Below are 25,907 nucleotides of genomic sequence, written 5' to 3'. Positions count from 1 at the left end.
CAACTTCCCCGTCCGAACTCGGAATGGACTTCCGTTTTCACCGTTGGACTCGTCTTTGACTCTTCTTGTCATTTGATTTGGTTGAAGTCTTTTTCTTTCGTTTTCGACACATGAAATGATAGTGACAATTCGTTTCCTTTATTCCGATTTACATGTTTAACTCCAAAATAGGTACCTAGCATGAAAAACACATAAAATATTATTGTTAGCACTTGAAAAGGGACTAATTAGTCTAAGTTAGGCTCTCCAAATGTGACATTTTCGTGTCACATCAAGATCCCCAAACTTAAACATTGCTAGTCCTCGAGCAAATAAAACAAAATAAAAGCCTAACTCACTTTCGGAGGCATCCCGGTTGCATTTAGCGTATGCAACAAGCCGTTAAACCCCTAGGTTGCCCCTAGTGGACGAGTGTGGTCTCGTGAGGGTTTCCATTGATGATGCCCACAAACATCGAGTTTCAAATGCATAAGGGTCCAACAACCACATCATAGATAAGCATGATTCATATAATGAAAGGTTTAAGCATGTCAAAACATAATGAATCAAGTAAACAAGTTCATGTGAAAGCTAAAGACCTCTTCACTAATGATCTTACCCTAAAGTGTAAGTGTCAACCCATGATAAGCAACATCTATGTTCCGAAGTCACAATGCCTTGATCCCTAGTTTAGTACATTTCGCCTCGACTTCGGCCTCACGGACATACACTCCAAATATGAAATCACTCAAGAATGGTTCGCTCGTATGTGTGAGTGTGATCACTAACATGGACTCAACACATAAAAAGGGGTGAGGACAACATTTTGGAACGAATGATCTTCGAAAAAGAATTAACCACTAAATAGAGTGGGGAAGCTCACTCGCCCTTCTCACCCATTCTACCCTCTAAGAATGCCTTCCAAAGGTTAGCGGATACTAAAGATGGATGACGATGGAGGATTCCCGAGAATGTCGAACTCTTCATGATAGAACCTCTTAAGCATTTCCACATTCGTTTCTTTCTTCGAATACTTATTCATGAACATACACACAAACACACATATATACAATCACGTCACTCACACAAAAGAGCTAACACGCTCAAACATAACATAAACAACTTTATTCATCATTCATTTTTTTTCTTTTTGTCTTTCTTTCTTTTTTTTCACTTTTTCACTTTTTTTTTTTCTTTTTTTTTTCATAACACAATATCACATAAAACAAACATAACTCACACAATACTATATTCTTGCAATCAACTTTTTCCATTTCATACTTGCTTTGACATTCTTCTTTCTTTCTTTCTTTTCATGTCTTCATTCTCGGGATATAAGATGATGATGGTAATGGAGTATCCGCCTCCCTCTAGTTGACACTCTTATTGGGTTTCATGGACTACAAGGGCAAGGTTAATTCGCTATCCTAATGTCACTCCTAATGGCTAAGAAAGTTGAGCACACGAGATCAAATGAGCTCTTTTAATAGTTACGAGGTTGAGTAGCTCTTCATTCTACTCGGAGTTAGCGCGGAAGAGTACACTCGAAGGACAATTTAGGCTTTGAGCTCTCACATGGGTTAAGTCTCCACTAATGACTACTCTAGGTTTCTTAGAGATGTTTCTTCTTCACTAAGATGTTACTCCCATAGTATAACACAAACACTCAAAGACTCGACTTTCATGCAATGACCATTAGCAATCACAAAACCCATCAACTCGACCCATATGCATCAACATTCTTAAAACTATCACTATAATCACATGCAAATCTACTCAAAATGTTTAAAAAATTTCAAATTTTGGCTAATTTGAACCCTTTTGTCTTTGAAACCCATGGTCATGCATTGGTTATGGTCATATCCCGCATCCCCAAACTTAAAACTAACATTGTCCTCAATGTTCTAAGCATACACTCACCAAAAGATAAAGAGGCACATCAATTTAAAGAGAAGAGTGGAAAGATATTACCATAACCGAAGGAGATAAAAGATGATACTACCAAGACTCATGTATAACGAGGTTCCAAGTTGATGCCAAGCTCACGCCATCCCCAAACTTGGAACAAACCACGCCTTAGAAGTAAAACATACAAGAAATTCTCCTAAAATATCCAAAAATATAATGAGAATGAAGCCCATAAAAAGCAAGACCATATAAAATGACCACTCACGCGGGATCACTCGATTGCATTTCGCTATGCAATTAGCCTTTGATTCTCTTGTTTTCACACAAGAGCACGAGTTATGTCTCGCGGAGGGTTTCCAGAGATGCTACCCACAAACATCAAGACCCATCTTAATCGGCTAACGATCATATAGCAAAAGACGGAAGATTTGGGGGTCAACCCAAAGAAAACTATATACACATGCTAAAAGTCTCACAATAATATCGAAGCATATAAGTGCAAGTGAGACGAAAACCGAAAAGAGGCCATCCCCAAACTTAGTGGATGCACGGTCCACTAAGTTAGCATGAATGCTAGGGGCGACGACTAAGAAGTCGTCAAAAGGGTCGACATATAAGTGAAGTGGGGGGAGGTCAGCCGAAGGCAAGAAGTCAAACTCAAGCTTAGTGGATAAAACATCCACTAAGTCCCTAGACATGCTAGGGAAGACGTCTGAAGTGTCCCAAAAGGGGTCAACAACCGAGTCTGAGATCAGGTGGAAGGTCGAACTAGATTCTAAGGATAAGGCAATAGGCTCGGGGACCAAGTCAAGGTCCATAAGTTCCTTAGGTAAGTAATCCAACAAGCTATCCGCTATCTCTTCAACTACTATGTTATCGACATACTCAAAGGCATCGGGAGCCTCAAAGTTAGGCATAACACCTTGCATTCTACATAACTCATCCAAGTAATCACAAGTGCTAAAAATTGGAAAGTTCAACATCGTGTGATCCCCAAACTTGCTCATAGAGCTATCATCCTGAACATTCAAATCTAATGTAGTCGGATTATGGTGAGATGACAATGGTCGAGGGATTGAGCAATAAGGTTCATCGGTCAGTTCATGCTCTAAGGGTCTATCAAGAGCTTCTTCGACATTTAACTTAAGACTAGAGTTAGGTGTATTACCCTCACCATCATTCATAGTCTCTTCCTGAGTTTGGGGTGCGCAAACCCCTTCCTCGTCGACGATAGGCTGTGACTCAAGTCTATCAACAATTTTGAGAAGTCGTTCCGTGATCTCTTTTATATCTCGATTGAATCTAGTTTGGTACTCTAAAATTGCTTGGAGAGTGTCTTCAGACATCTCCTCGTAATAAGGCACATGAGTATAACTAGACGAAGACTCTCGCGGAACACGGATCATGGGACAATACTCGGTCAAATGGTCTAAGCTCGCACAAATAGCACAAACCGGGTTAATGGTCTCCATGGTCCTTTCTTCACTATCTTCATGTAGATACCTAGACTCGACTCTTTGAGTGGAATCATCGAGTCGGGAATTGTCATCACTAAATGAACCGTTCATATATGCTTGTCGATAGTCACGAAGACTTCGACGTGGTCGATCAATACTAATGGAACTACGGTTATCATCAAATGACAAATCCATACATGAAGGTGTGGTCATCCCAAATTCTTGTCGATAGTCTCGAAGACTCTTACAAGGTTGATTACCCTCATGCTCATAATCCCTAGAACCATGTTCATGACGAGTCTGACCGACTCCATACATCCGTCGATATTCACCCATGGTCATCCTAGGTCGGTCAGACTCAACTCGCCTATTCCTATCACTAGTCGGACCATTCCTATGTAAGTTTGAGTAGTCCTGATGACTTGTAGATGGTCGACTAGTGTTGGAAAGGGTTCGCATAAGGTCATTCTCATCAAATGACCAACTTGCCATGATCTCACAATGTTCAAGGATACTACCACACAATCGCAAAAATGAGAACAAACACTTATAGAACTAAACAATCACAGACAAGTAAAAAGGATGAGATAGAATGCGATACTATCGAGTGCTCCTCTCGTTTCGTTCGTCTTTCTTCTTAAGCTTCTCGAATCCTTCCTTTTCCTTCGTCTTTATGTCACTTTTGGCTCTTTTCTCGAAATCGGTACCTAAAAAAAAATGAAATTAAGAAAGTACAAAATAAAATAAAGACGTCTGAGAAGCAAATAACACTAAACTAATGAACAAAACAACTAACGTTATCCAAACTACTAAACCTATCCCCGGCAGCGGCGCCAAAAACTTGATGCACCCAAAAAGGTTACACACCCAAGCGGAGGTATCAAGTAGTAACCGGTAAAACCGGAGTCGATCCAAGGATAGGTTGGTAGTTTGGATAACGAAGGGTCTTATCCCTCGGTTTTAGTATTATTAGCTAACTTAGACAAAACGGAAAGAAAAACAAAGATAACGGGGGGTTTTAAGATTATTTGAGGAACAAATGAAATAAAGAAAACAAATAAAACTACTAAACGATCAAAGTAAAACGGGCGAGAGAGATTCGAGAGAAGAGTCGGAGGAACAAGAGTCGGGAGACGGTAAGAGTTGATTCAGGTGAAAGTTAATTGAGACGGATACTTCGATCCACAAGATCGACAGTGACAAAATACTATGTATCTATTCACATGAAAGTGTAATTAACTTCACCCACATTGACAATGCTAAGCATCATGTGTCTAACTAAGCATAACCGATCAAACGTCACTAAGCATCGACTATCAAACTTACACACACCATCTAATGAATTGAGAATGAACAAGTATGACACTAATAAGCATAATACGTCAAACTAAGTATAATCGATCAAACGTCACTAAGCATCGATTATCAAACTAAGTACGCATTATCAAAGTTCGTGTCCATAGACGATTACGATCAAGGCTTCTAGTTTATAAAACTAGACGAAGACAATTAAACTCACATGTAACAAATAATAAGCCAATCATCACATTCAAATCATGCTTCAAGAGTATCCGAATACGAGAGTTCATGTATCGAAGTCCGGGAATCTATAATGATAATCTACAACTATGTATTGTCCGATTTAATGTGTCAAATACAATCGATGTTCGACTCCTAAGGTGGTGTCTATAAGGACTACGTATATCCGGAGGTCATACGTAGTCAAACAAACGTCCTAAATCGGTTAATCCCGAGTCGTCGAAAGTATCACACATGAAATACGATTAAAACGATAATCGAATCAAATGAACATCAATTCATAATCGAAACATGAAATCATATTAAACATAATCACGAATTCATCACATTTCATCTCATATAATCGACACACTTGATTTAGCTAAACATGGTGAATAAGTAATAAATGAAAAGAAGATGATGAGAAATCCCCCTTTTTCGATGTGGTTCGAGGCTAGGTTCGTCGAGAAAAATGAGTCTCTAAGTGTAGTCGATCTCCCCGTAGCAATTTTCTGGATTTCCCTTTAATAGTGAACTTTGGGTGTCCCCGAATAAAAATCAGATTTCCCCATAGCACCCATCATCATCTTCTCCATCTCAAGAACATCCACCATTAAAGCTTCATCAAGCTTTCTCTCTCTAGAGATTTTTCCACCAAAATCAAATCAAACTACATGGGAAGATAGATCAAGACATGGGGAGTAAAAGCCCTAAGGTTTTGAATCAAGAAAGTTGCCGGAACACCACGAAAATCCGATCAAAGAAAGTTAGGTTTCCGACCAAAATCAAGATTTCCGGCCAAAGGAAGCTTAGATCCGGCCATAACACCTTGGTCCGAGCCATCCCTAGTAGTCCGAGTTGCAGCCGCGACCTTGGACAAGCTTCCCGTGAAGAACCGAGCACATCCGAGCATGGAAGCTTCCACCCGAGTTGCTTTCAAGCAGGAGCAGCTGCTGGTCGCTGCTGTCACATGCTGCTGCCGGTCCGAGAAAGCTGCACGACGCGTCCGTGCTGTCCCGTGTGCTAGCAGCTGCAGCTCCCGCGTCCCGAGCATCCTTCCCGAGCAGCCCGAGCTGCTGCTCGGCCGGCCAAAGCTAGGCCGGCCTAGTGTGCTGGCCGGCCTATGCTTTGGCCGGATCCTCCTTCTTCTCCTCTTTTGTCTTTCTCTTTCAAAGCTCTCTTTCTAGCTCTCAAGAACACCAAACCCTAGCCTCTTGCCTCTCTCCTTTCTTCTCTCTCCTCTTGGTTGTTCAATGATAGAATGAGGAAGAAGATGAATAGTGTATTTGACTCAAACCCTAGACTTAGTCAACCTTGACTTTGACTCAAACTTGGGTCCATTGAGTGCCTCCAAAATCTCTTCCTTCTTTAATCTTCTTTGGGCTTGGGTTTTATTCCTTCATATCTAGGCTCTTGGGTTTTAGACTTAGGCTTTAATCTACACTTGGAAATCAAGGGGGGTGCCTTCATAGAATCTTTGTTTTAAGACCGAACCTCGACTTCTTTCTTTCACAACTTCCCCGTCCGAACTCGGAATGGACTTCCGTTTTCACCGTTGGACTCGTCTTTGACTCTTCTTGTCATTTGATTTGGTTGAAGTCTTTTTCTTTCGTTTTCGACACATGAAATGATAGTGACAATTCGTTTCCTTTATTCCGATTTACATGTTTAACTCCAAAATAGGTACCTAGCATGAAAAACACATAAAATATTATTGTTAGCACTTGAAAAGGGACTAATTAGTCTAAGTTAGGCTCTCCAAATTAGACATTTTCGTGTCACATCAAGATCCCCAAACTTGGAACAAACCACGCCTTAGAAGTAAAACATACAAGAAATTCTCCTAAAATATCCAAAAATATAATGAGAATGAAGACCATAAAAAGCAAGACCATATAAAATGACCACTCACGCGGGATCACTCGATTGCATTTCGCTATGCAATTAGCCTTTGATTCTCTTGTTTTCACACAAGAGCACGAGTTATGTCTCGCGGAGGGTTTCCAGAGATGCTACCCACAAACATCAAGACCCATCTTAATCGGCTAACGATCATATAGCAAAAGACGGAAGATTTGGGGGTCAACCCAAAGAAAACTATATACACATGCTAAAAGTCTCACAATAATATCGAAGCATATAAGTGCAAGTGAGACGAAAACCGAAAAGAGGCCATCCCCAAACTTAGTGGATGCACGGTCCACTAAGTTAGCATGAATGCTAGGGGCGACGACTAAGAAGTCGTCAAAAGGGTCGACATATAAGTGAAGTGGGGGGAGGTCAGCCGAAGGCAAGAAGTCAAACTCAAGCTTAGTGGATAAAACATCCACTAAGTCCCTAGACATGCTAGGGAAGACGTCTGAAGTGTCCCAAAAGGGGTCAACAACCGAGTCTGAGATCAGGTGGAAGGTCGAACTAGATTCTAAGGATAAGGCAATAGGCTCGGGGACCAAGTCAAGGTCCATAAGTTCCTTAGGTAAGTAATCCAACAAGCTATCCGCTATCTCTTCAACTACTATGTTATCGACATCCTCAAAGGCATCGGGAGCCTCAAAGTTAGGCATAACACCTTGCATTCTACATAACTCATCCAAGTAATCACAAGTGCTAAAAATTGGAAAGTTCAACATCGTGTGATCCCCAAACTTGCTCATAGAGCTATCATCCTGAACATTCAAATCTAATGTAGTCGGATTATGGTGAGATGACAATGGTCGAGGGATTGAGCAATAAGGTTCATCGGTCAGTTCATGCTCTAAGGGTCTATCAAGAGCTTCTTCGACATTTAACTTAAGACTAGAGTTAGGTGTATTACCCTCACCATCATTCATAGTCTCTTCCTGAGTTTGGGGTGCGCAAACCCCTTCCTCGTCGACGATAGGCTGTGACTCAAGTCTATCAACAATTTTGAGAAGTCGTTCCGTGATCTCTTTTATATCTCGATTGAATCTAGTTTGGTACTCTAAAATTGCTTGGAGAGTGTCTTCAGACATCTCCTCGTAATAAGGCACATGAGTATAACTAGACGAAGACTCTCGCGGAACACGGATCATGGGACAATACTCGGTCAAATGGTCTAAGCTCGCACAAATAGCACAAACCGGGTTAATGGTCTCCATGGTCCTTTCTTCACTATCTTCATGTAGATACCTAGACTCGACTCTTTGAGTGGAATCATCGAGTCGGGAATTGTCATCACTAAATGAACCGTTCATATATGCTTGTCGATAGTCACGAAGACTTCGACGTGGTCGATCAATACTAATGGAACTACGGTTATCATCAAATGACAAATCCATACATGAAGGTGTGGTCATCCCAAATTCTTGTCGATAGTCTCGAAGACTCTTACGAGGTTGATTACCCTCATGCTCATAATCCCTAGAACCATGTTCATGACGAGTCTGACCGACTCCATACATCCGTCGATATTCACCCATGGTCATCCTAGGTCGGTCAGACTCAACTCGCCTATTCCTATCACTAGTCGGACCATTCCTATGTAAGTTTGAGTAGTCCTGATGACTTGTAGATGGTCGACATAATTCCATACATCCCTCGGACACCATGATTAAACTACATGTAAGAAACGCGAAGTGATTTAAACTTGTTATCCTGACATAATTCCTGTATGCCTATATTATTCTACATTGGTTGCCCCCTAAGAATAATATAATTCCAAGATCCCATTCCTCTGGAATTAAGCGTACTAAGGCACTGCCCTTAATCCATCGTCCTGGGTGAGTAACTCCTTACTGATCATACTCCTATGGTTCTAGGTTGACAAATTTCACACTTGTGTGTCAAATTGTCCTTTTGCCTCGAAATCCAAAACCTTTTTGTTGACTCGTTGAGAATAACCATTTAGACATGTATATCTCTGCTATAGATCTACCCGTATTGTCCCGAGGTAAAAGATGGCACTCTGAGAAGGTCAACCCACCATCGATGAACAAGGGACAACAGGTGTCTTAATCTGGGTAGGCATTTACTCAAAATTCTTTTTGGGACTTTTTACGTAATTTATCAAGTTGTGTTACTGTGAACTCTGGCATAACCAATTATGATTTATTACGTAATGTTTATGTGGGTTTCGTAAAGATTTCTTACATCTTTTAGTATTACCCCTAAAAGATCTCATCTTTTAGGTTATTTCTTGTTCTCATGCAGTTCGTACGGATTCTTATCCTTGAACCACCATTGAGTACTTCCACTCGAATCATGATCTCATCATTCGATTCGTTAATAGCTACTTAAGACCCTATACTCAAAGTATTATTCGGCAGTTCACTTGGGCTTAGGAACAAGAAACGTTTACTTAACTAAAGGTATACTAAGCTACGCAATCACATAAAATATACATATATCCAGAAATATGACAATCATATAAGACAAAGTATGTATCCTAGATTCGTTTCTAGGTTCGCTATGTCTCGTATAGCTAATTGTGGGAAATTGTGACATTCCTATGTCTAACGTGAGTTCTAAGTCTATTTTCGTAAAATACGGACTTATAACATGTTATGTTTCTTCCTTAATGATTTCCAAAATCGATTCTATGAAAAACTCTGTTTGGGTCATCCGATGCCCGGGCCAATTTCGGAAAAATAAGTTTGAAATTCGGAGAAAAAGTTTGAAGAACTCCCACTCGGGTCAAGATCCAAAATCTTCGAGTCAAACTCAAAAATGGACCCAAGTCAACTTTGGTAAAACCCTGGACAGACCCTGGTCAAATCCTTGGTCAAAGTCCTGGTCAAACCCTAGTCAAACTCGATCAAGGGACCTTTGACCAATCAAGGATGAACCAAGGTCGGTCAAAGTCAAGGTCCGGACCCGGCTCGGCTCGTTCCGAGCCGTGCCGTGTCCCTCTGGTGGACGCGTCCTTTGGTCACAGACGCGTCTGTCCGAATTCGTAGCATCTCCGATCGCATCCGAGATGCTAAGGATACGTCGGATACGTCGGACGCGTCCTTGGGACGCGTCTGGAGTCGGCCAAGAAAATCGCATCTCAGACTAATCCGAGACGCGTCCGAAGATATCGCAGGTCGCGTCTGGAAGACGCGACCTTTCTGAGATATACTCGGATATCCCAGTCCGTGCCGGACTGGGATGCGTACTGGCGCACGCGACATTTGATACGAGTTCTGGGCTACATTACCTATCGGGTTTCAGTCGGCCAACCAACTTGGGCCAAACGACATTTCTCAAAGAAACCAGTTGGCTTTAAAATTTAAGGTGACCGATATATGGACAATCAAATATCTTGTATGGACACATTTTAGAAGAATAAATAAAAAAATAGAAATCTTATATGGACAACAAATGTACAAGGGACACTAATCTAATATGTTTCGTTGATGATTGCATTATTTTTTGTCAAAATACTCTGGAGAACGTTTTCAATCTGATCAAATTCTCAAGGAATTTAGCGAAACTTCTGGCCAAATGATCAATAACGCTAAATCCAACATCTTCTTCTCCAAAAATTCACATCCCAAATTCAAAAGAATGATCATCCATAACCTCAAAGTTCATCAATCTTCGTCTGGTGACAAATACTTAGGTACTAATTTGTTCATTGGTAGGAACAAAAAACAAGCCTTTAATTCTCTTCTCACTCAGATTCAGAACAAACTCTCCAAGTGGCAATCTAATCTTCTTTCCCAAGCTGGTCGCTCGATAATGATTTCTACTATAACAGCAACCGTTCTTAGATACCAAATGCAATGTTTTGCCTTTCCAAAAGGCATCAGTAACAACATCGAGTCTTTAGAAAGGACTTTCTGGTGGGGAAAAACCAAGACATTCCATACCATCAACTTGTCATCCACTTGTCGTCCTCGCAAATTAGGAGGACTGGGATTCCGGCTTCCTCATCTTGATAATCAAGCCTTCCTTAGCAAACTGAATTGGCGTCTCAATAAAAACCCAAATTCAATTTGGGTTCAATTGTTCAAAGCTAAATACTTTCCGAAAGAGGTCAAACCTACAACCCCTAAACCCAATCAATCCTGGCCATAGAAAGCTATTAGTAAACAATATAATCAGGTGCCCAGTTTAGTCTTTTGGGATGTCAACAGAGGTACTCGCATCAACATCTGACACGATTTTTGGATCCCAAACCCACCCCCCCAATCCCTAACCTTAGTAACACAAACCTTATCTGGGTGGCCCAACTCATAACAAATAACACTTAGAATATAAATTTGATACACAATATTTTAATAGTGATATTTGTAATGCGATTTTAAGTAATAACCTGCAGAACGACAAGAAGGACACAGCGCAATGGACCCTTACAAAATCAGGTAATTTCACAATCAGCTCCATGTACAAATATCTGAGAACCAGTAATAATGGACCAATGAACGACACTCCTGAATGGTCTTTATATGGAATTTAAAAACTGATGCACCCGAAAAGGTTGCACACCCAAGCGGAGGTATCAAGTAGTAACCGGTAAAACCGGAGTCGATCCAAAGATAAGTTGGTAGTTTCGATAACGAAGGGTCTTATCCCCCGGTCTATGTATCAAATGCTAACTTAGACTAAATAGGAAAGGAAATAAAGATAAATGGGGGTTTTAGATTGAATAAGTAATAAGAGAAGAAATAAACTAATTAAATGATAAAAGTAAACGGGCGAGAGAGGTTCGAGAGAAGAGTCGGAGGAACAAGAGTCGGGAGACGGTAAGACTCGATTCGGGCAACAAATAAGTGAGAGAGGTGTCGAAGTCCGGGAATCCATAATGATAAACCTACGACTATATATAGTCCGATTTAATGTGTCGAAGTATAATCGATATTCGACTCCTAAAGTAGATGTCTCTAAGTACTACGTATACCCGGAGATCATACTTAGTCAAACAAACGTCTAAATCGGTTAATCCCGAGTCATCGAAAGTGTCGTCTATCAAATGAACATCAATTCATAATCAAAACATCAATTCATATCAAACATTATCACAAATTCATCACATTTCATCTCATATAATCGACACACTTGATTTAGCTAACATGGTGAATAAGTAATAAATGAAAAGAAGATGATGAGAAATCCCCCTTTTTCGATGTGGCTCGAGGCTAGGTTCGTCGAAAAGAATGAGTCTCTAAGTGTAGTCGATCTCCCCGTAGCAATTTTCTGGATTTCCCTTTAAGAGTGCACTTTGGGTGTCCCCGAGCAAAAATCAGATCTCCCCATAGCGACCACCATCATCTTCTCCATTTAGAACACAACCTCCATTAAAGCTTCATCAAGCTTTCTCTCTCTAAAGATTTTTTACCCAAAGTCAAAATCAAACACATAGGAAGCAAGCTCATGATGCGGGAAACAAAAGCCCTATGGTTTTCGGCCAAGAAGGTGGCCGGAAAACCTAGGAATCTGGCAAGAAAGAAATCTAGGGTTCGGCCAAACCCTAGATCCGACCAAACTTAGCAAATCCGAGCATCCCGCGTGAAGTCCGAGCTGTCTAGAGGTGCAGCCGAGCTGCTGTTCGTGCTGTGGAGAAGTTGGTGGTCGTTGATGCTCTGTGCCGTGAAGAATAAGCTGCTGTCCCGTGAAGAACAACCATCCCAGGTCGCGTCCCGTGAAGAAGCCTGCAGCTGCGTGCGATCCGAGCAAGAGCAGCAGCTTGAAGCTTGCTGGAGCTGCTGCTGCCGCGAGTTCCATGGCCGTGCGAGCTGGTTTGAGTGCTGGCCGCGACTTCCATGCCCGTGCTCTATGGTTCCGGCCAAGTTGGCCGGCACCCCTCCTTCTTCTCTCTTTCAACCCTCTCTCAAACTTTCAAACTTTCAAACTTCCAAACTCAAGAACCCTAGAACACCTTTAGCCCCTTTCTCTCTCTTGTCTCTTGCCCAAGCTAAAAGATGATGAATAGTCCCCTTGGCCCTCTCTTTTTACTCAAACCCTAGACTTAGTCAAGACTTGACTTTAACTCAAACTTGAGTCCATAAAGAGGGTGCCTCCAAAATCTTCTTTCATCTTCTTTGGGCTTGGGTCTTGTTCCTTCATATCTAGGCTCTTGGGTTTTAGACTTGGGCTTTAATCTTCACTTCGAAATCAAGGGGGGTGCCTTCATAGAATCTTTGTTTTAAGACCGAACCTCGACTTCTTTCTTCCACAACTTCCCCATCCGAACTCGGAATTGACTTCCGTTTTCATCGTTAGACTCGTCTTTGACTCCTCTTGTCATATGATTTGCTTGAAATCTTTTTCTCTCGTTTTCGGCACATGAAATGATAGTGACAATTCGTTTCCTTTATTCCGATTTACATGTTTAACTCCAAAATAGGTACCTAACATGAAAAACACATAAAATATTATTGATAACACTTGAAAAGGGACTAATTAGTCTAAGTTAGGCTCTCCAAATGTGACATTTTCGTGTCACATCAAGATCCCCAAACTTAAACTTTGCTAGTCCTCGAGCAAATAAAACAAAATAAAAGCCTAACTCACTTTCGGAGGCATCCCGGTTGCATTTAGCGTATGCAACAAGCCTTTAAACCTCTAGGTTACCCCTAGAGGACGAGTTTTGTCTCGTGAGGGTTTCCATAGATGACACCCACAAACATCGTGGTTTCAAATACACAAGGGTCCAAAATCCAAATCATAGATAAACATGGTTCATATAGTAAAGGCTTTAAGCATGTCAATGCATAATGAATCAAGTACATGAGCTCTTGTAAAAGCTAAAGGCCCCTTCACTAATGATCTTACCCTAAAGTGCTAGTGTCATACCATAATGAGCAACATCTATGTTCCGAAGTCACAAAACTTTGATTCCTAAGTTAGTACATTTCGCCTCGACTTCGGCCTCACGGACATACACCCCAAATATGAAATCGCTCAAGAATGGTTTGCTCGTATGTGTGAGTGTGATCACTAACATGGACTCAACACATAAAAAGGGGTGAGGACAACATTTTGGAACGAATGATCTTCGAAAAAGAATTAACCACTAAATAGAGTGGGGAAGCTCACTCGCCCTTCTCACCCATTCTACCCTCTAAGAATGCCTTCCAAAGGTTAACGGATACTAGAGATGGATGACGGTGGAGGATTCCCGAGAATGTCGACTACTTCATTATAGAACTTCTCAAGCACTTCCACATTTGTTTCTTGCTTCGAATACTTATTCATGAACATGAACACAAACACATATATACAATCACATTACTCACACAAAAGAGCTAACATGCTCTAACATAACATAACAACTTTATTTCATTCTTTTTTTCTTTATTTTTTTTCATTTTGTCTTTCTTTCTTTCTTTTTTCACTTTTTCACTTTTTTTTTCTTTTCTTTTTTTCATAACACACATCACATAAAACAAACATAACTCACACAATACTATATTCTTGCAATCAACTTTTTCCATTTCATACTTGCTTGACATTCTTCTTTCTTTCTTCTCATGTCTTCATTCTCGGGATATAAGATGATGATGGTAATGGAGTATCCGCCTCCCTCTAGTTGACACACTTATTGGGTTTCATAGACTACAAGGGCAAGGTTAATTCGCTATCCTAATGTTACTCCTAGTGGCTAAGAAAGTTGAGCACACGAGATCAGATGAGCTCTTTTAATAGTTACGAGGTTGAGTAGCTCTTCATTCTACTCGGAGTTAGCGCGGAAGAGTACACTCGAAGGACAATTTAGGCTTTGAGCTCTCACATAGGTTAAGTCTCCACTAATGACTACTCTAGGTCTCTTAGAGATGTTTCTTCTTCACTAAGATGTTACTCCCATAGCATAACACAAACACTCAAAGACTCGACTTTCATGCAAAGGTCACTAGCAATCACAAAACTCATCAACTCGACACATATGCATCAACATTCTTAAAACCATCACTACAATCACATGCTAATCTACTCAAAATGTTCAAAATTTTCAAATTTTGGCTAATTTGAACCCTTTTGTCTTTGAAACTCATGGTCATGCATTGGTTATGGTCATATCCCGCATCCCCAAACTTAAAACTAACATTGTCCTCAATGTTCTAAGCATACACTCCCCCAAAGTTAAAGAGGCATATCAATTTAAAGAGAAAAGTGGAGAGATATTACCATAACCGAAGGAGATAAAGGATGATACTACCAAGGCTCATGTATAAAGAGGTTCCAAGTTAATGTTAAGCTCGCGCCATCCCCAAACTTGGAACAAACCACGCCTTAGAAGTAAAACATATAAGAAATGCTCCTAAAATATCTAAAAATATAATGAGAATGAAGCACATAAAAAGCAAGATCATATAAAATGACCACTCACGCGGGATCACTCGATTGCATTTAGCTATGCAATTAGCCTTTGATTCTCTTGTTTTCACACAAGAGCACGAGCTATGTCTCGCGGAGGGTTTCCAGAGATGCTACCCACAAACATCAAGACCCATCTTAATCGGCTAACGATCATATAGCAAAAGACGGAAGATTTGGGGGTCAACCCAAAGAAAGCTATATACAAATGCTAAAAGTCTCACAATAATATCGAACCATATAAGTGTACGTGAGACTAAAAGCGAAAAGAGACCATCCACAAACTTAGTGGATGCACGGTCCACTAAGTACGCATAAATGCTAGGGGCGACGACTAAAAAATCGTCAAAAGGGTCGACATATAAGGGAAGTGGGAGGAGGTCAATCCGAGGCAAATAATCAAACTCAAGCTTAGTGGATAAAACATCCACTAAGTCCCTAGACATGCTAGGAAAGACATCCGAAGTGTCCCATAAGGGGTCAACAACCGAGTCTGAGATCACGTGGAAGGTCGAACTAGACTCTAAGGGTAAGGCAATAGGCTTGGGGACCAAGTCAAGGTCCATAAGTTCCTTAGGTAAGTAATCCAACAAGCTATCTGCTATCTCTTTAACTACTATGTTATCGACATCCTTAAAGGCATCGGGAGCCTCAAAGTTAGGCATAACACCTTGCATTCTACATAATTCATCCAAGTAATCACAAGTGCTAAAAATTGGAAAGTTCAACATCGTGTGATCCCCAAACTTGCTCATAGAGCTATCATCCTGAACATCAAAATCTAGTGTAGGTCGATCATGGTGAGATAACAATGGTCGAGAGACTGAGCAACAAGGGTCATCGGTCAATTCCATCTCAAAAGGTCTATCAGGAGCTTCTTCGACATTTAACTTAAGACTAGAGTTAGGTGTATTACCCTCACCATCATTCATAGTCTCCTCTTGAGTTTGGGGTGCGCAAACCCCTTCCTCGTCGATGATAGGCTCCGACTCAATTCTATCAACAATATTGAGAATCCATTCCGTGATCTCTTTGATTTCTCGATTGAATCTAGTTTGGTACTCTAAAATTGCTTGGAGAGTATCTTCTGACATCTCCTCGTAATAAGGCACATGAGTATAACTAGACGACGACTCTCGCGGAACACGGATCATGGGACAATACTCGGTCAGATGATCTAAGCTTGCACAAATAGCACAAACCGGGCTAATGGTCTCCATGGTCCTTTCTTCACTACCTTCATGTAGATACCTAGACTCGACTCTTTGAGTGGAATCATCGAGTCGGGAATTGTCATCACTAAATGAACCGTTCATATATGTTTGTCGATAGTCGCGAAGACTTCGACGTGGTCGATCAATATTAATAGAACTACGATCCTCATCAAATGACAAATTCATACATGAAGGTGTGGTCCTCCCAAATTCTTGTCGATAGTCTCGAAGACTCTTACGGGGTTGATTACCCTCATGCTCATAATCCCTAAAACCATGTTCATGACGAGTCTGACCGACTCCATACATCCGTCGATATTCACCCATGGTCATCCTAGGTCGGTCAGGCTCAACTCGCCTATTCCTATCACTAGTTGGACCATTCCTATATAAGTTTGAGTAGTCTTGACGACTTGTAGATGGTCGACTAGTGTTGGAAAGGGTTCGCATAAGGTCATTCTCATCAAATGACCAACTTGCCATGATCGCACAATGTTCAAAGATGCTAACACACAATCACAAAATGGAGACTAACACTAATAGAACTAAACAATCACGCACAAGTAAAAAGGAAGAGTTAAAATGCGATACTAGCAAATGCTCCTCTCGTTTCGTTTGTTTTTCCTCTTTAGCTTCTTGATTCCTTCCTCGTACTTCGCCTTTATGTCACTTTTGGCTCTTTTCCTATAAAACGGTACCTAAAAAAAGAAATGAAATTAAGAAAGTACAAAATAAAATAAAGACGTCTAAGAAGCAAATAACACTAAACTAATGAACAAAACAACAAACTATATCCAAACTACTAAACCTATCCCCGGCAGCGGCGCCAAAAACTTGATGCACCCGAAAAGGTTGCACACCCAAGCGGAGGTATCAAGTAGTAACCGGTAAAATCGGAGTCGATCCAAAGATAAGTTGGTAGTTTTGATAACGAAGGGTCTTATCCCCCGGTCTATGTATCAAATGCTAACTTAGACTAAATAGGAAAGGAAATAAAGATAAATGGGGGTTTTAGATTGAATAAGTAATAAGAGAAGAAATAAACTAATTAAATGATAAAAGTAAACGGGCGAGAGAGGTTCGAGAGAAGAGTCGGAGGAACAAGAGTCGGGAGACGGTAAGACTCGATTCGGGCAACAAATAAGTGAGAGAGGTGTCGAAGTCCGGGAATCCATAATGATAAACCTACGACTATATATAGTCCGATTTAATGTGTCGAAGTATAATCGATATTCGACTCCTAAAGTAGATGTCTCTAAGTACTACGTATACCCGGAGATCATACTTAGTCAAACAAACGTCTAAATCGGTTAATCCCGAGTCATCGAAAGTGTCGTCTATCAAATGAACATCAATTCATAATCAAAACATCAATTCATATCAAACATTATCACAAATTCATCACATTTCATCTCATATAATCGACACACTTGATTTAGCTAACATGGTGAATAAGTAATAAATGAAAAGAAGATGATGAGAAATCCCCCTTTTTCGATGTGGCTCGAGGCTAGGTTCGTCGAAAAGAATGAGTCTCTAAGTGTAGTCGATCTCCCCGTAGCAATTTTCTGGATTTCCCTTTAAGAGTGCACTTTGGGTGTCCCCGAGCAAAAATCAGATCTCCCCATAGCGACCACCATCATCTTCTCCATTTAGAACACAACCTCCATTAAAGCTTCATCAAGCTTTCTCTCTCTAAAGATTTTTTACCCAAAGTCAAAATCAAACACATAGGAAGCAAGCTCATGATGCGGGAAACAAAAGCCCTATGGTTTCCGGCCAAGAAGGTGGCCGGAAAACCTAGGAATCCGGCAAGAAAGAAATCTAGGGTTCGGCCAAACCCTAGATCCGACCAAACTTAGCAAATCCGAGCATCCCGCGTGAAGTCCGAGCTGTCTAGAGGTGCAGCCGAGCTGCTGTTCGTGCTGTGGAGAAGTTGGTGGTCGTTGATGCTCTGTGCCGTGAAGAATAAGCTGCTGTCCCGTGAAGAACAACCATCCCTGGTCGCGTCCCGTGAAGAAGCCTGCAGCTGCGTGCGATCCGAGCAAGAGCAGCAGCTTGAAGCTTGCTGGAGCTGCTGCTGCCGCGAGTTCCATGGCCGTGCGAGCTGGTTTGAGTGCTGGCCGCGACTTCCATGCCCGTGCTCTATGGTGCCGGCCAAGTTGGCCGGCACCCCTCCTTCTTCTCTCTTTCAACCCTCTCTCAAACTTTCAAACTTTCAAACTTCCAAACTCAAGAACCCTAGAACACCTTTAGCCCCTTTCTCTCTCTTGTCTCTTGCCCAAGCTAGAAGATGATGAATAGTCCCCTTGACCCTCTCTTTTTACTCAAACCCTAGACTTAGTCAAGACTTGACTTTGACTCAAACTTGAGTCCATAAAGAGGGTGCCTCCAAAATCTTCTTTCATCTTCTTTGGGCTTGGGTCTTGTTCCTTCATATCTAGGCTCTTGGGTTTTGGACTTGGGCTTTAATCTTCACTTCGAAATCAAGGGGGGTGCCTTCATAGAATCTTTGTTTTAAGACCGAACCTCGACTTCTTTCTTCCACAACTTCCCCATCCGAACTCGGAATTGACTTCCGTTTTCATCGTTAGACTCGTCTTTGACTCCTCTTGTCATATGATTTGCTTGAAATCTTTTTCTCTCATTTTCGGCACATGAAATGATAGTGACAATTTGTTTCCTTTATTCCGATTTACATGTTTAACTCCAAAATAGGTACCTAACATGAAAAACACATAAAATATTATTGATAACACTTGAAAAGGGACTAATTAGTCTAAGTCAGGCTCTCCAAATGTGACATTTTCGTGTCACATCAAAAACCATACTCCGCAAAAAGCTTTTCTTATGGAAATGTTGTACGAACAGTCTACCAGTAAGGGACAAAATCGGCAGATATATCGGTAACACTTATACATGTATCAACTGTGACGATAAGGAAACATTAAACCATCCTTTGATACACTGCACTTACGCTAAAGCTATTTGGTTTCACTTCCAAGTTAGAACAGAACATTTAACCACGACAAGGCAATGGATACAACAATGGAAGAATTAGACGAGGAAATAACAACTTTGTATGCTAAAATTTTATGGTTCATTTGGAAAGCCAGGTGCGAAAATTATTTCACCACTCAGAAACAATCGCCAATACAAATGATTAACAGAATCAACATGACGTCAGCCACACCACTCAAAGTCGAATCCATAATTTCAAATATAAGCAGGAGAAAATCAAAGCAACAACAATGGGGACCTCCATCGACACCATTTCTCAAGATCAATGTGGACGCCTCTTTCAGGACACTCAAGGAACCGGCAGGGATAAGATGCGTTATACATGACGAAGAGGCACAATTCATAATAGCAGTAGCAGACACAGTAAGAGGGCGGAATGCAGAGGAATGTGAATGCATAGGTATACACTATGGCATCTTATGGGCCATGATCAAACTCCATATACCGCATCTACATATCAAAAGCGACAATCAAAACATCATAAAACACATCACCAATCAAATTGAAGCGATACATTGGCAGTCCAGACAGATAATATCAAAGATTCTGAAACTCAAACATCATTTCAAAGCCATCAACTTCACATTTGCTCCTAGAGAGTGCAACTCAAAAGAAGACGCTCTAGCTAAATGAGGACGGAAAAACCTTCAGGGAAAGATCTGGAATGTAACCCCACCATTTATTTCTGCATTTAATTAAGGAGTGCCTCCCTGTATGAATATTGTAGTGTGTAGCTTCCTTTATATATCTCATAAAAAAAAGTAGCAGAACTAACAAAGAAATGCTAAAGATTAAAGACCTAAAATAATGAAAGAGCGTTTACGGTGTTGGACAGACTAATGAAAAGGTCTTTCAATCATAAGTGGGTTTTCGACAAGTTTGTAGGAAATGATGACGAAGAAGAGAAGAATTACTTGTTAGAAGAAGGAAGATCTGAACTATCTTAAGTTAGTAGAACTAGTAATACAATTGTCGACAATAAAGCAATGGTTCCTTTGGAAATTGGGAGCCGTTAGTGTTTCGTTGCAATGTATAAATAGCGTGTCGTTCTTGCGTTACTGTGTCTTTATAGTAATGGTGAAGAAGGTGTTTTTTTTTATAGATTTAGTATGTTAATTTTAATTTTTATATTATATTTTGTTATAATTTGAGTCCTTACAATTGATTACCCCAATTAAATAAAAGCCAAATAAGTTAATTATCAATATGTTATAAATATTAGATTTATGTTGGATGACCACCACCAATTGTAACTCCCACCACCATAGGTTTTCCACCATTACTTTGTATTCAAGCTCCATTATTGTGTGCCTATTGGATGTGTAACTCATCAAGCTAAATGCCTATATAAAGAGGTTACTTGCTAATGAAGAACATGGATCAAACCAATGTATCATAGCACTCAATATACCAATGTACCAAAGTAGAGAAATTCTCTACAAACATAAGAATACAATCTATTTCATCTTGTCTCTATCTCTTAGTCTATATTTCCATTGTCTTTCTTCTTCCCTCCTTTATATCAGCATGAATTGCTCTATCATCAATGATCAAATGGAAGAAGAAATTTTCCACTTATTGATCAAGATACAAACAAATCAAACATGGGTAAGTTTGGTCAATTGTAATTGGTAAATCAAAAGGTATTTGCACATTTCTTTGTTGAATTTTTAAGCTTATTATTCTTATTTATCTCTAACCATTGATTTTGTGATTGTTGAGGCATAGTGAATCATATCAAAAGGATATTAGAGTTACATAGCTGATAATGGAAAATGGTTGGTATTTCAAACTAATATGAATGTAGTGCAATCTATTCTATGGTAAGGTCAAGGTAAGTTATGCTTCAAAAAAAATGGTATGAGTCTCATAACTAATGTTTATTTTTGTATGAATAGATCATAAGTGCATATTTTGATTTGTTAAAAAAGATTTCTCCAAAGACGAAACTTAACCACCAGAATTTGATTAAGATCAAATTGAAGCATATATTGTACATGAGATAATCAAACCTGAAGTTTGGTGTGTCTGAAACAAGTCTTCAAATCTCAAAATTTCTACAAGAGTTTGAAGTATAAAATTTCTACGAGGTGATAAAAATCAAATCTCTAAAGGGTGAAATTATATACCACTATAAGTTGGTTAATTATCACAAAAAAAAAAGATAAACCCTTGCAAAACAAAATTTGTTTGCTCATTCCTGAAGAATGGGAAATATTGATGTTTTAGTATTAAAAATATCCATTGATTCTTAAGAGATTACAACTAAATTTGTGGTAAAAAAATACTACAGAAATTCAGAATATCTATTCACGTGGTGATAATATCTTCTTTCAGGTGATTAATTCTAAATTCTTGAAAAAATAGAATTTGTTCAATATCCGCTTTCATATTACACCTGAAGTTGTAATAACCAAAGAGAAAGAGATGATGGATTTAATAAATAAAATAAAATCAAATCACATGAAGATGATATATCTCCCATGTAATTAATCTCACCCGAAGTTGTGATATTATAACAAATTGCTCACACCTGAAGCTGTGATCAGATAGTAATTTTTGTCTAACGAAAAATTTGATATGAAAATAAAAATCAAATTTGCCTAAAGCAATTGATTTTTCCTTCGTCTTTGTCACATCCTTGAAGTATGTGCTCATAAATAAGACGGAAATCTATCGACATTAGGGGGAGGAAGTCTTATATTAAATGTCGTCAAATACTTGATATTGATCGAGACCCCTCATTTGGAATCAATATACGGAGATTTTTACCTCCAAATTTTAATATTTTCCAAAGCTTAATATTCTCATACACGGATGGATAAAGGTCATGGAAAATGATCAAAGCTAGTCAAAGTGGCATATACTCCTGGAGGAACCTGAAGAGGCTATAAAATTAGAAATGAATGTGATTTATATTCCTAATAAAATCTCCTGAAGAGGATATGTGTAAAAAGAGACACCGACCTTTTACAAAGGCACATATATGAGATCACTGAACTATGTATGCTGTGAAAAATTGAAAAATCAAATAAATCATTTCAGACGATGTATTTCTGAATATAGTAGCTACTATGAGCATATTGATCCAGAATTACTCTAAGTAATATTGGTCAACTTTTGACGAGATACTTCATTACTTGTGGATTTTCTTACAAAATAATTAAGTCTTCAGACATGAAGTCGAAGCACCAATTAAGAGTTACCTCGAAGGTAATAAAGTTGACATGCGTAAGAAATGTCCTTTAGTCTATAAAGGATTTAACGTCCACTTATAAAATTTCAATATGAATTACAAATCTCCGAATTATATTATGAAGTATTTATAAATCCTATTGTGACTCCTGAAGAGTTTATCAAAGTTTGACAGTAGAGTATTGAAAAAGATTATTCGAGTAAAGAAAATCTTGAAAATGAACATATTCTGAAATACTAAACGGTTATAAGCTTCAATGTAACTCATATTGTCTTAACTTATCATATGTCATGAAAATTCAGGTCTTGAAGTACCTAATATAGTACAGACAATACATTCTGTGTGTTGTAATGTGGTTTTAGAAAACAACCATCATTCATATATAAAATGTCAATCGCGTTGTACTCTTTTTCCTTCATCAAGGTTTTGTCCCATCGGGTTTTCCTTGTCAAGGTTTTAACGAGGCAACTATGCGTATTGAAAATCGTTATAATTTGTTTAAAAGTTGTAGTTTTTTTTCCTTCGTTCAGGTTGTGTCCCGTTGGATTTTCCTGACAAGGTTTTGGTGAGACAACTATATTTTAAAACAATAGTCATCGAATGATGAATTTAACACCTCTTATGCGTGTCAAGTGGATTGTACAACGAAATGTGATAAGTACATCAATTTCAAAAGATGTTATAGTTATCTTACTGATATACATGATATACAAATACGAATCACTAAATAGTGACTTCCATTGATATCCCGGTAGGATTTAACAAGCTTCAATTTAAAGTATACATGAACTTTGAGATATTATATAAATGCAACTTGAAATGTCAAATGTTACTCATTATATTTTGTCTATATATACCAAAAGGAAGCTGACGATAAAAAGTTGAACAATGCCCTCAACCTTCGTGAGGGGGAGCAAGTTATTGAAAACACTGCATATTATATTTTCACATTGTACTCTTTTTCCTTCGTTAAGATTTTTTTCCCACAGGGTTTTTCTTAACAAGGTTTTAATGAGGCAGATTATGTACATAAAAGATGTACATGAATAAAGAATTTGTACTCTTTTTCCTTCACTATGGTTTTGTCCCATTGGGTTTTCCTAGTAAGGTTTTAATGAGACAATTTCTGATGTGGTGGACATCCAGGGGGAGTGTTATAAATATTAGATTTATGGTGGATGACCACCACCAATTGTAACTCCCACCACCATAGGTTTTCCACCATTACTTTGTATTCAAACTCCATTATTGTGTGCCTATTGAATGTGTAACTCATCAAGCTAAATGCCTATATAAAGAGGTTACTTGCTAATGAAGAACATGGATCAAACCAATGTATCATAGCACTCAATATACCAATGTACCTAAGTAGAGAAATTCTCTACAAACATAAGAATACAATCTAGTTCATCTTGTCTCTATCTCTTAGTCTATATTTCCATTGTCTTTCTTCTTCCCTCTTTTATTTTTCACAACACAATAATCTTTTTCCATATAAGATTTGGATTTTTGAGTGAGAGGCCCAAACAATGGAGGGTAAATAAGCATTATCCCCGGCCCAAAAAAAAATGAGAACCCAGTCTAAATTGTCAGGACAACTCACACTTTTCTGGTTTTTATTTTATTTATCCCTCTTTTACCCTTTCACGGGAAATTTCCGTGTTTTCTGACAATCTGACGGATGACAGCGAAGCAATTAATTCTCCGTACATGACGTAATGTCAGAGAAACATTCAGATTTTTTGAAAATTCAAAAATGGCGCCATTTTTTGACGAAATTTCAGGCAATTTATTTGGATCTCATCCATTATATTTTGTTTCAACTCCTTCTTTCTTCTTATTTATACATCCAAAAATCTTCTTCATCATTCTTATTTTGTTTCACATTTTATCTTCTTCATCTCTTTCAATCTCTAAGAACATAAATTTTCTGTTCTTTCTTTCTCTAAAAGTTTTATGTTCTTATTTTTTGGATTTTCATCATTCTTATTTTGTTTTACATTTTATCTTCTTCATCTCTTTCAATCTCTAAAAACATCAAAGTTTTCTGTCTTTCTCTCTCTAAAAGTTTTATGTTCTTACTTTTCTTCTTCATCATTCTTATTTGTTTCACATTTTATCTTCTTCATCTCTAAAAACATCAAAGTACATAACCAAATGGCCAGTGCACAGAACCATTCTTGGTATAACAGAAAATTCTCAGTTCAAAAGTGTCCAGTACTGAACCAAATGGCCAGTACACGGAACAATTCCCGGTACACAAGAAAATTCCCAGTGCAAAAATGTCTAGTACATAGCCAAATGGCGAGTACACAGAACAATTCCCGGTAGACAAGAAAATTCCCACTACAAAAATGTCTAGTACATAATCAAATGGCTTTTACACAGAACAATTCCCTGTACACAAGAAAATTCCCAGAATAGAAATGTCTAGTACATAACCAAATGGCCAGCACACAGGACAGTTCCCGGTACACAAGAAAATGCCCAGTACAAAAATGTGTAGTACATATCCAAAAAATGGCCTGTACACTAAATAATTCTCGGTACACAAGAAAATTTCTTTGTACAAATTCAAGAAAAACTACCAAAAATGAAGAAATTTGTTGAGATTGGAAAGAGATAAGAAATAAATCTGGAAAAAAGAACGAAATATGTTGAGATTGGAGAGAGAAATTTAAAAAGATTGGAGAGAGAAATATCTGTGGGAGAAAATAAAAAAGAAATAAGAAATAAATCTGGAAAAAAGAATGAAAACGGCAAGTTGGTAAATTTTGTAATGGCAATTCTGTAAATTCGTGGACAGTACAAGGTTTAATGTCAGGTGCGTCAGACTATTTTTCAAAAAATTTCGCATTTCCCGGAAATTTTTTGGTGCCAATTTTGTAAATTTATGGAAAGTACACAGTATGATGGGAGGCGTGTCAGATTATTTCTCAGAAATTTTCGAGTTTCCCGGGAATTTTTCGATGACCGTTTCGTAAATTTCGAAAAGAAGAAGGGTGTTTCGGAAATTCCACCCCCCTCCTGACCATTGGACCTGCCCCTTATTCTTTTCCTGCAGTGGACCTGCTTGTTGTTTTGGGTCAAGGATTGGGCCTTTTGCCCAACCCCTCTTAAGATTTTTGTTTGTCATATATTAGCCATCTTAAACTTAAACTGATCTTTTTCTTTTTTGATGGAATTTTTATATCCATATAATGAGAAATCAATCTCTTATTTCAGAAATTCTCCCATAATCCAAAGAACAAGCATCTGCAAACAATAAACTCAGAGAAATCAATCTCCTAATTAAATCTGAAGAGAAATCAATCTCCTAATTAAATCTAAAGAGAAATCAATTCTCCCATAATC

General features: G+C 38.9%; 2 protein-coding genes across 4 annotated transcripts in view; one reads left to right on the top strand and one right to left on the bottom strand.

The window, feature by feature from the left end:
- Positions 1-25,907, top strand: part of LOC147564864 (wall-associated receptor kinase 2-like) — an 85,831-nt gene that overhangs the window by 26,275 nt on the left and 33,649 nt on the right. The gene's annotated exons all lie outside the window — the stretch shown is intronic.
- LOC147564859 (uncharacterized) overlaps positions 1,278-25,907 on the bottom strand; it is a 101,860-nt gene continuing 77,230 nt past the window's right edge. Inside the window, exons 2-3 of one of the 2 annotated variants that reach the window (XM_086650695.1) lie at positions 16,374-16,706; positions 1,278-3,390 (exon numbers count right to left, since the gene is read on the bottom strand). In XM_086650695.1, the coding sequence (XP_086506821.1) occupies positions 2,286-3,390; positions 16,374-16,669 (1,401 nt within the window). In that variant the 5' untranslated portion in view covers positions 16,670-16,706 and the 3' untranslated portion in view covers positions 1,278-2,285. Of the gene's footprint in view, positions 3,391-16,373; positions 16,954-25,907 lie in introns of those variants that run through there. The other variant, XM_086650689.1, reaches the window with a different exon arrangement.

This window comes from Eschscholzia californica, unplaced genomic scaffold, assembly GCF_041429995.1.
Source record: "Eschscholzia californica isolate CP2 unplaced genomic scaffold, dmEscCali1.0.p SCAF_1, whole genome shotgun sequence".
Taxonomy (NCBI): Eukaryota; Viridiplantae; Streptophyta; class Magnoliopsida; order Ranunculales; family Papaveraceae; genus Eschscholzia; species Eschscholzia californica.
Note: the sequence above shows the minus strand (reverse complement) of the source record. Positions and strands in the feature narration are given on the sequence as shown.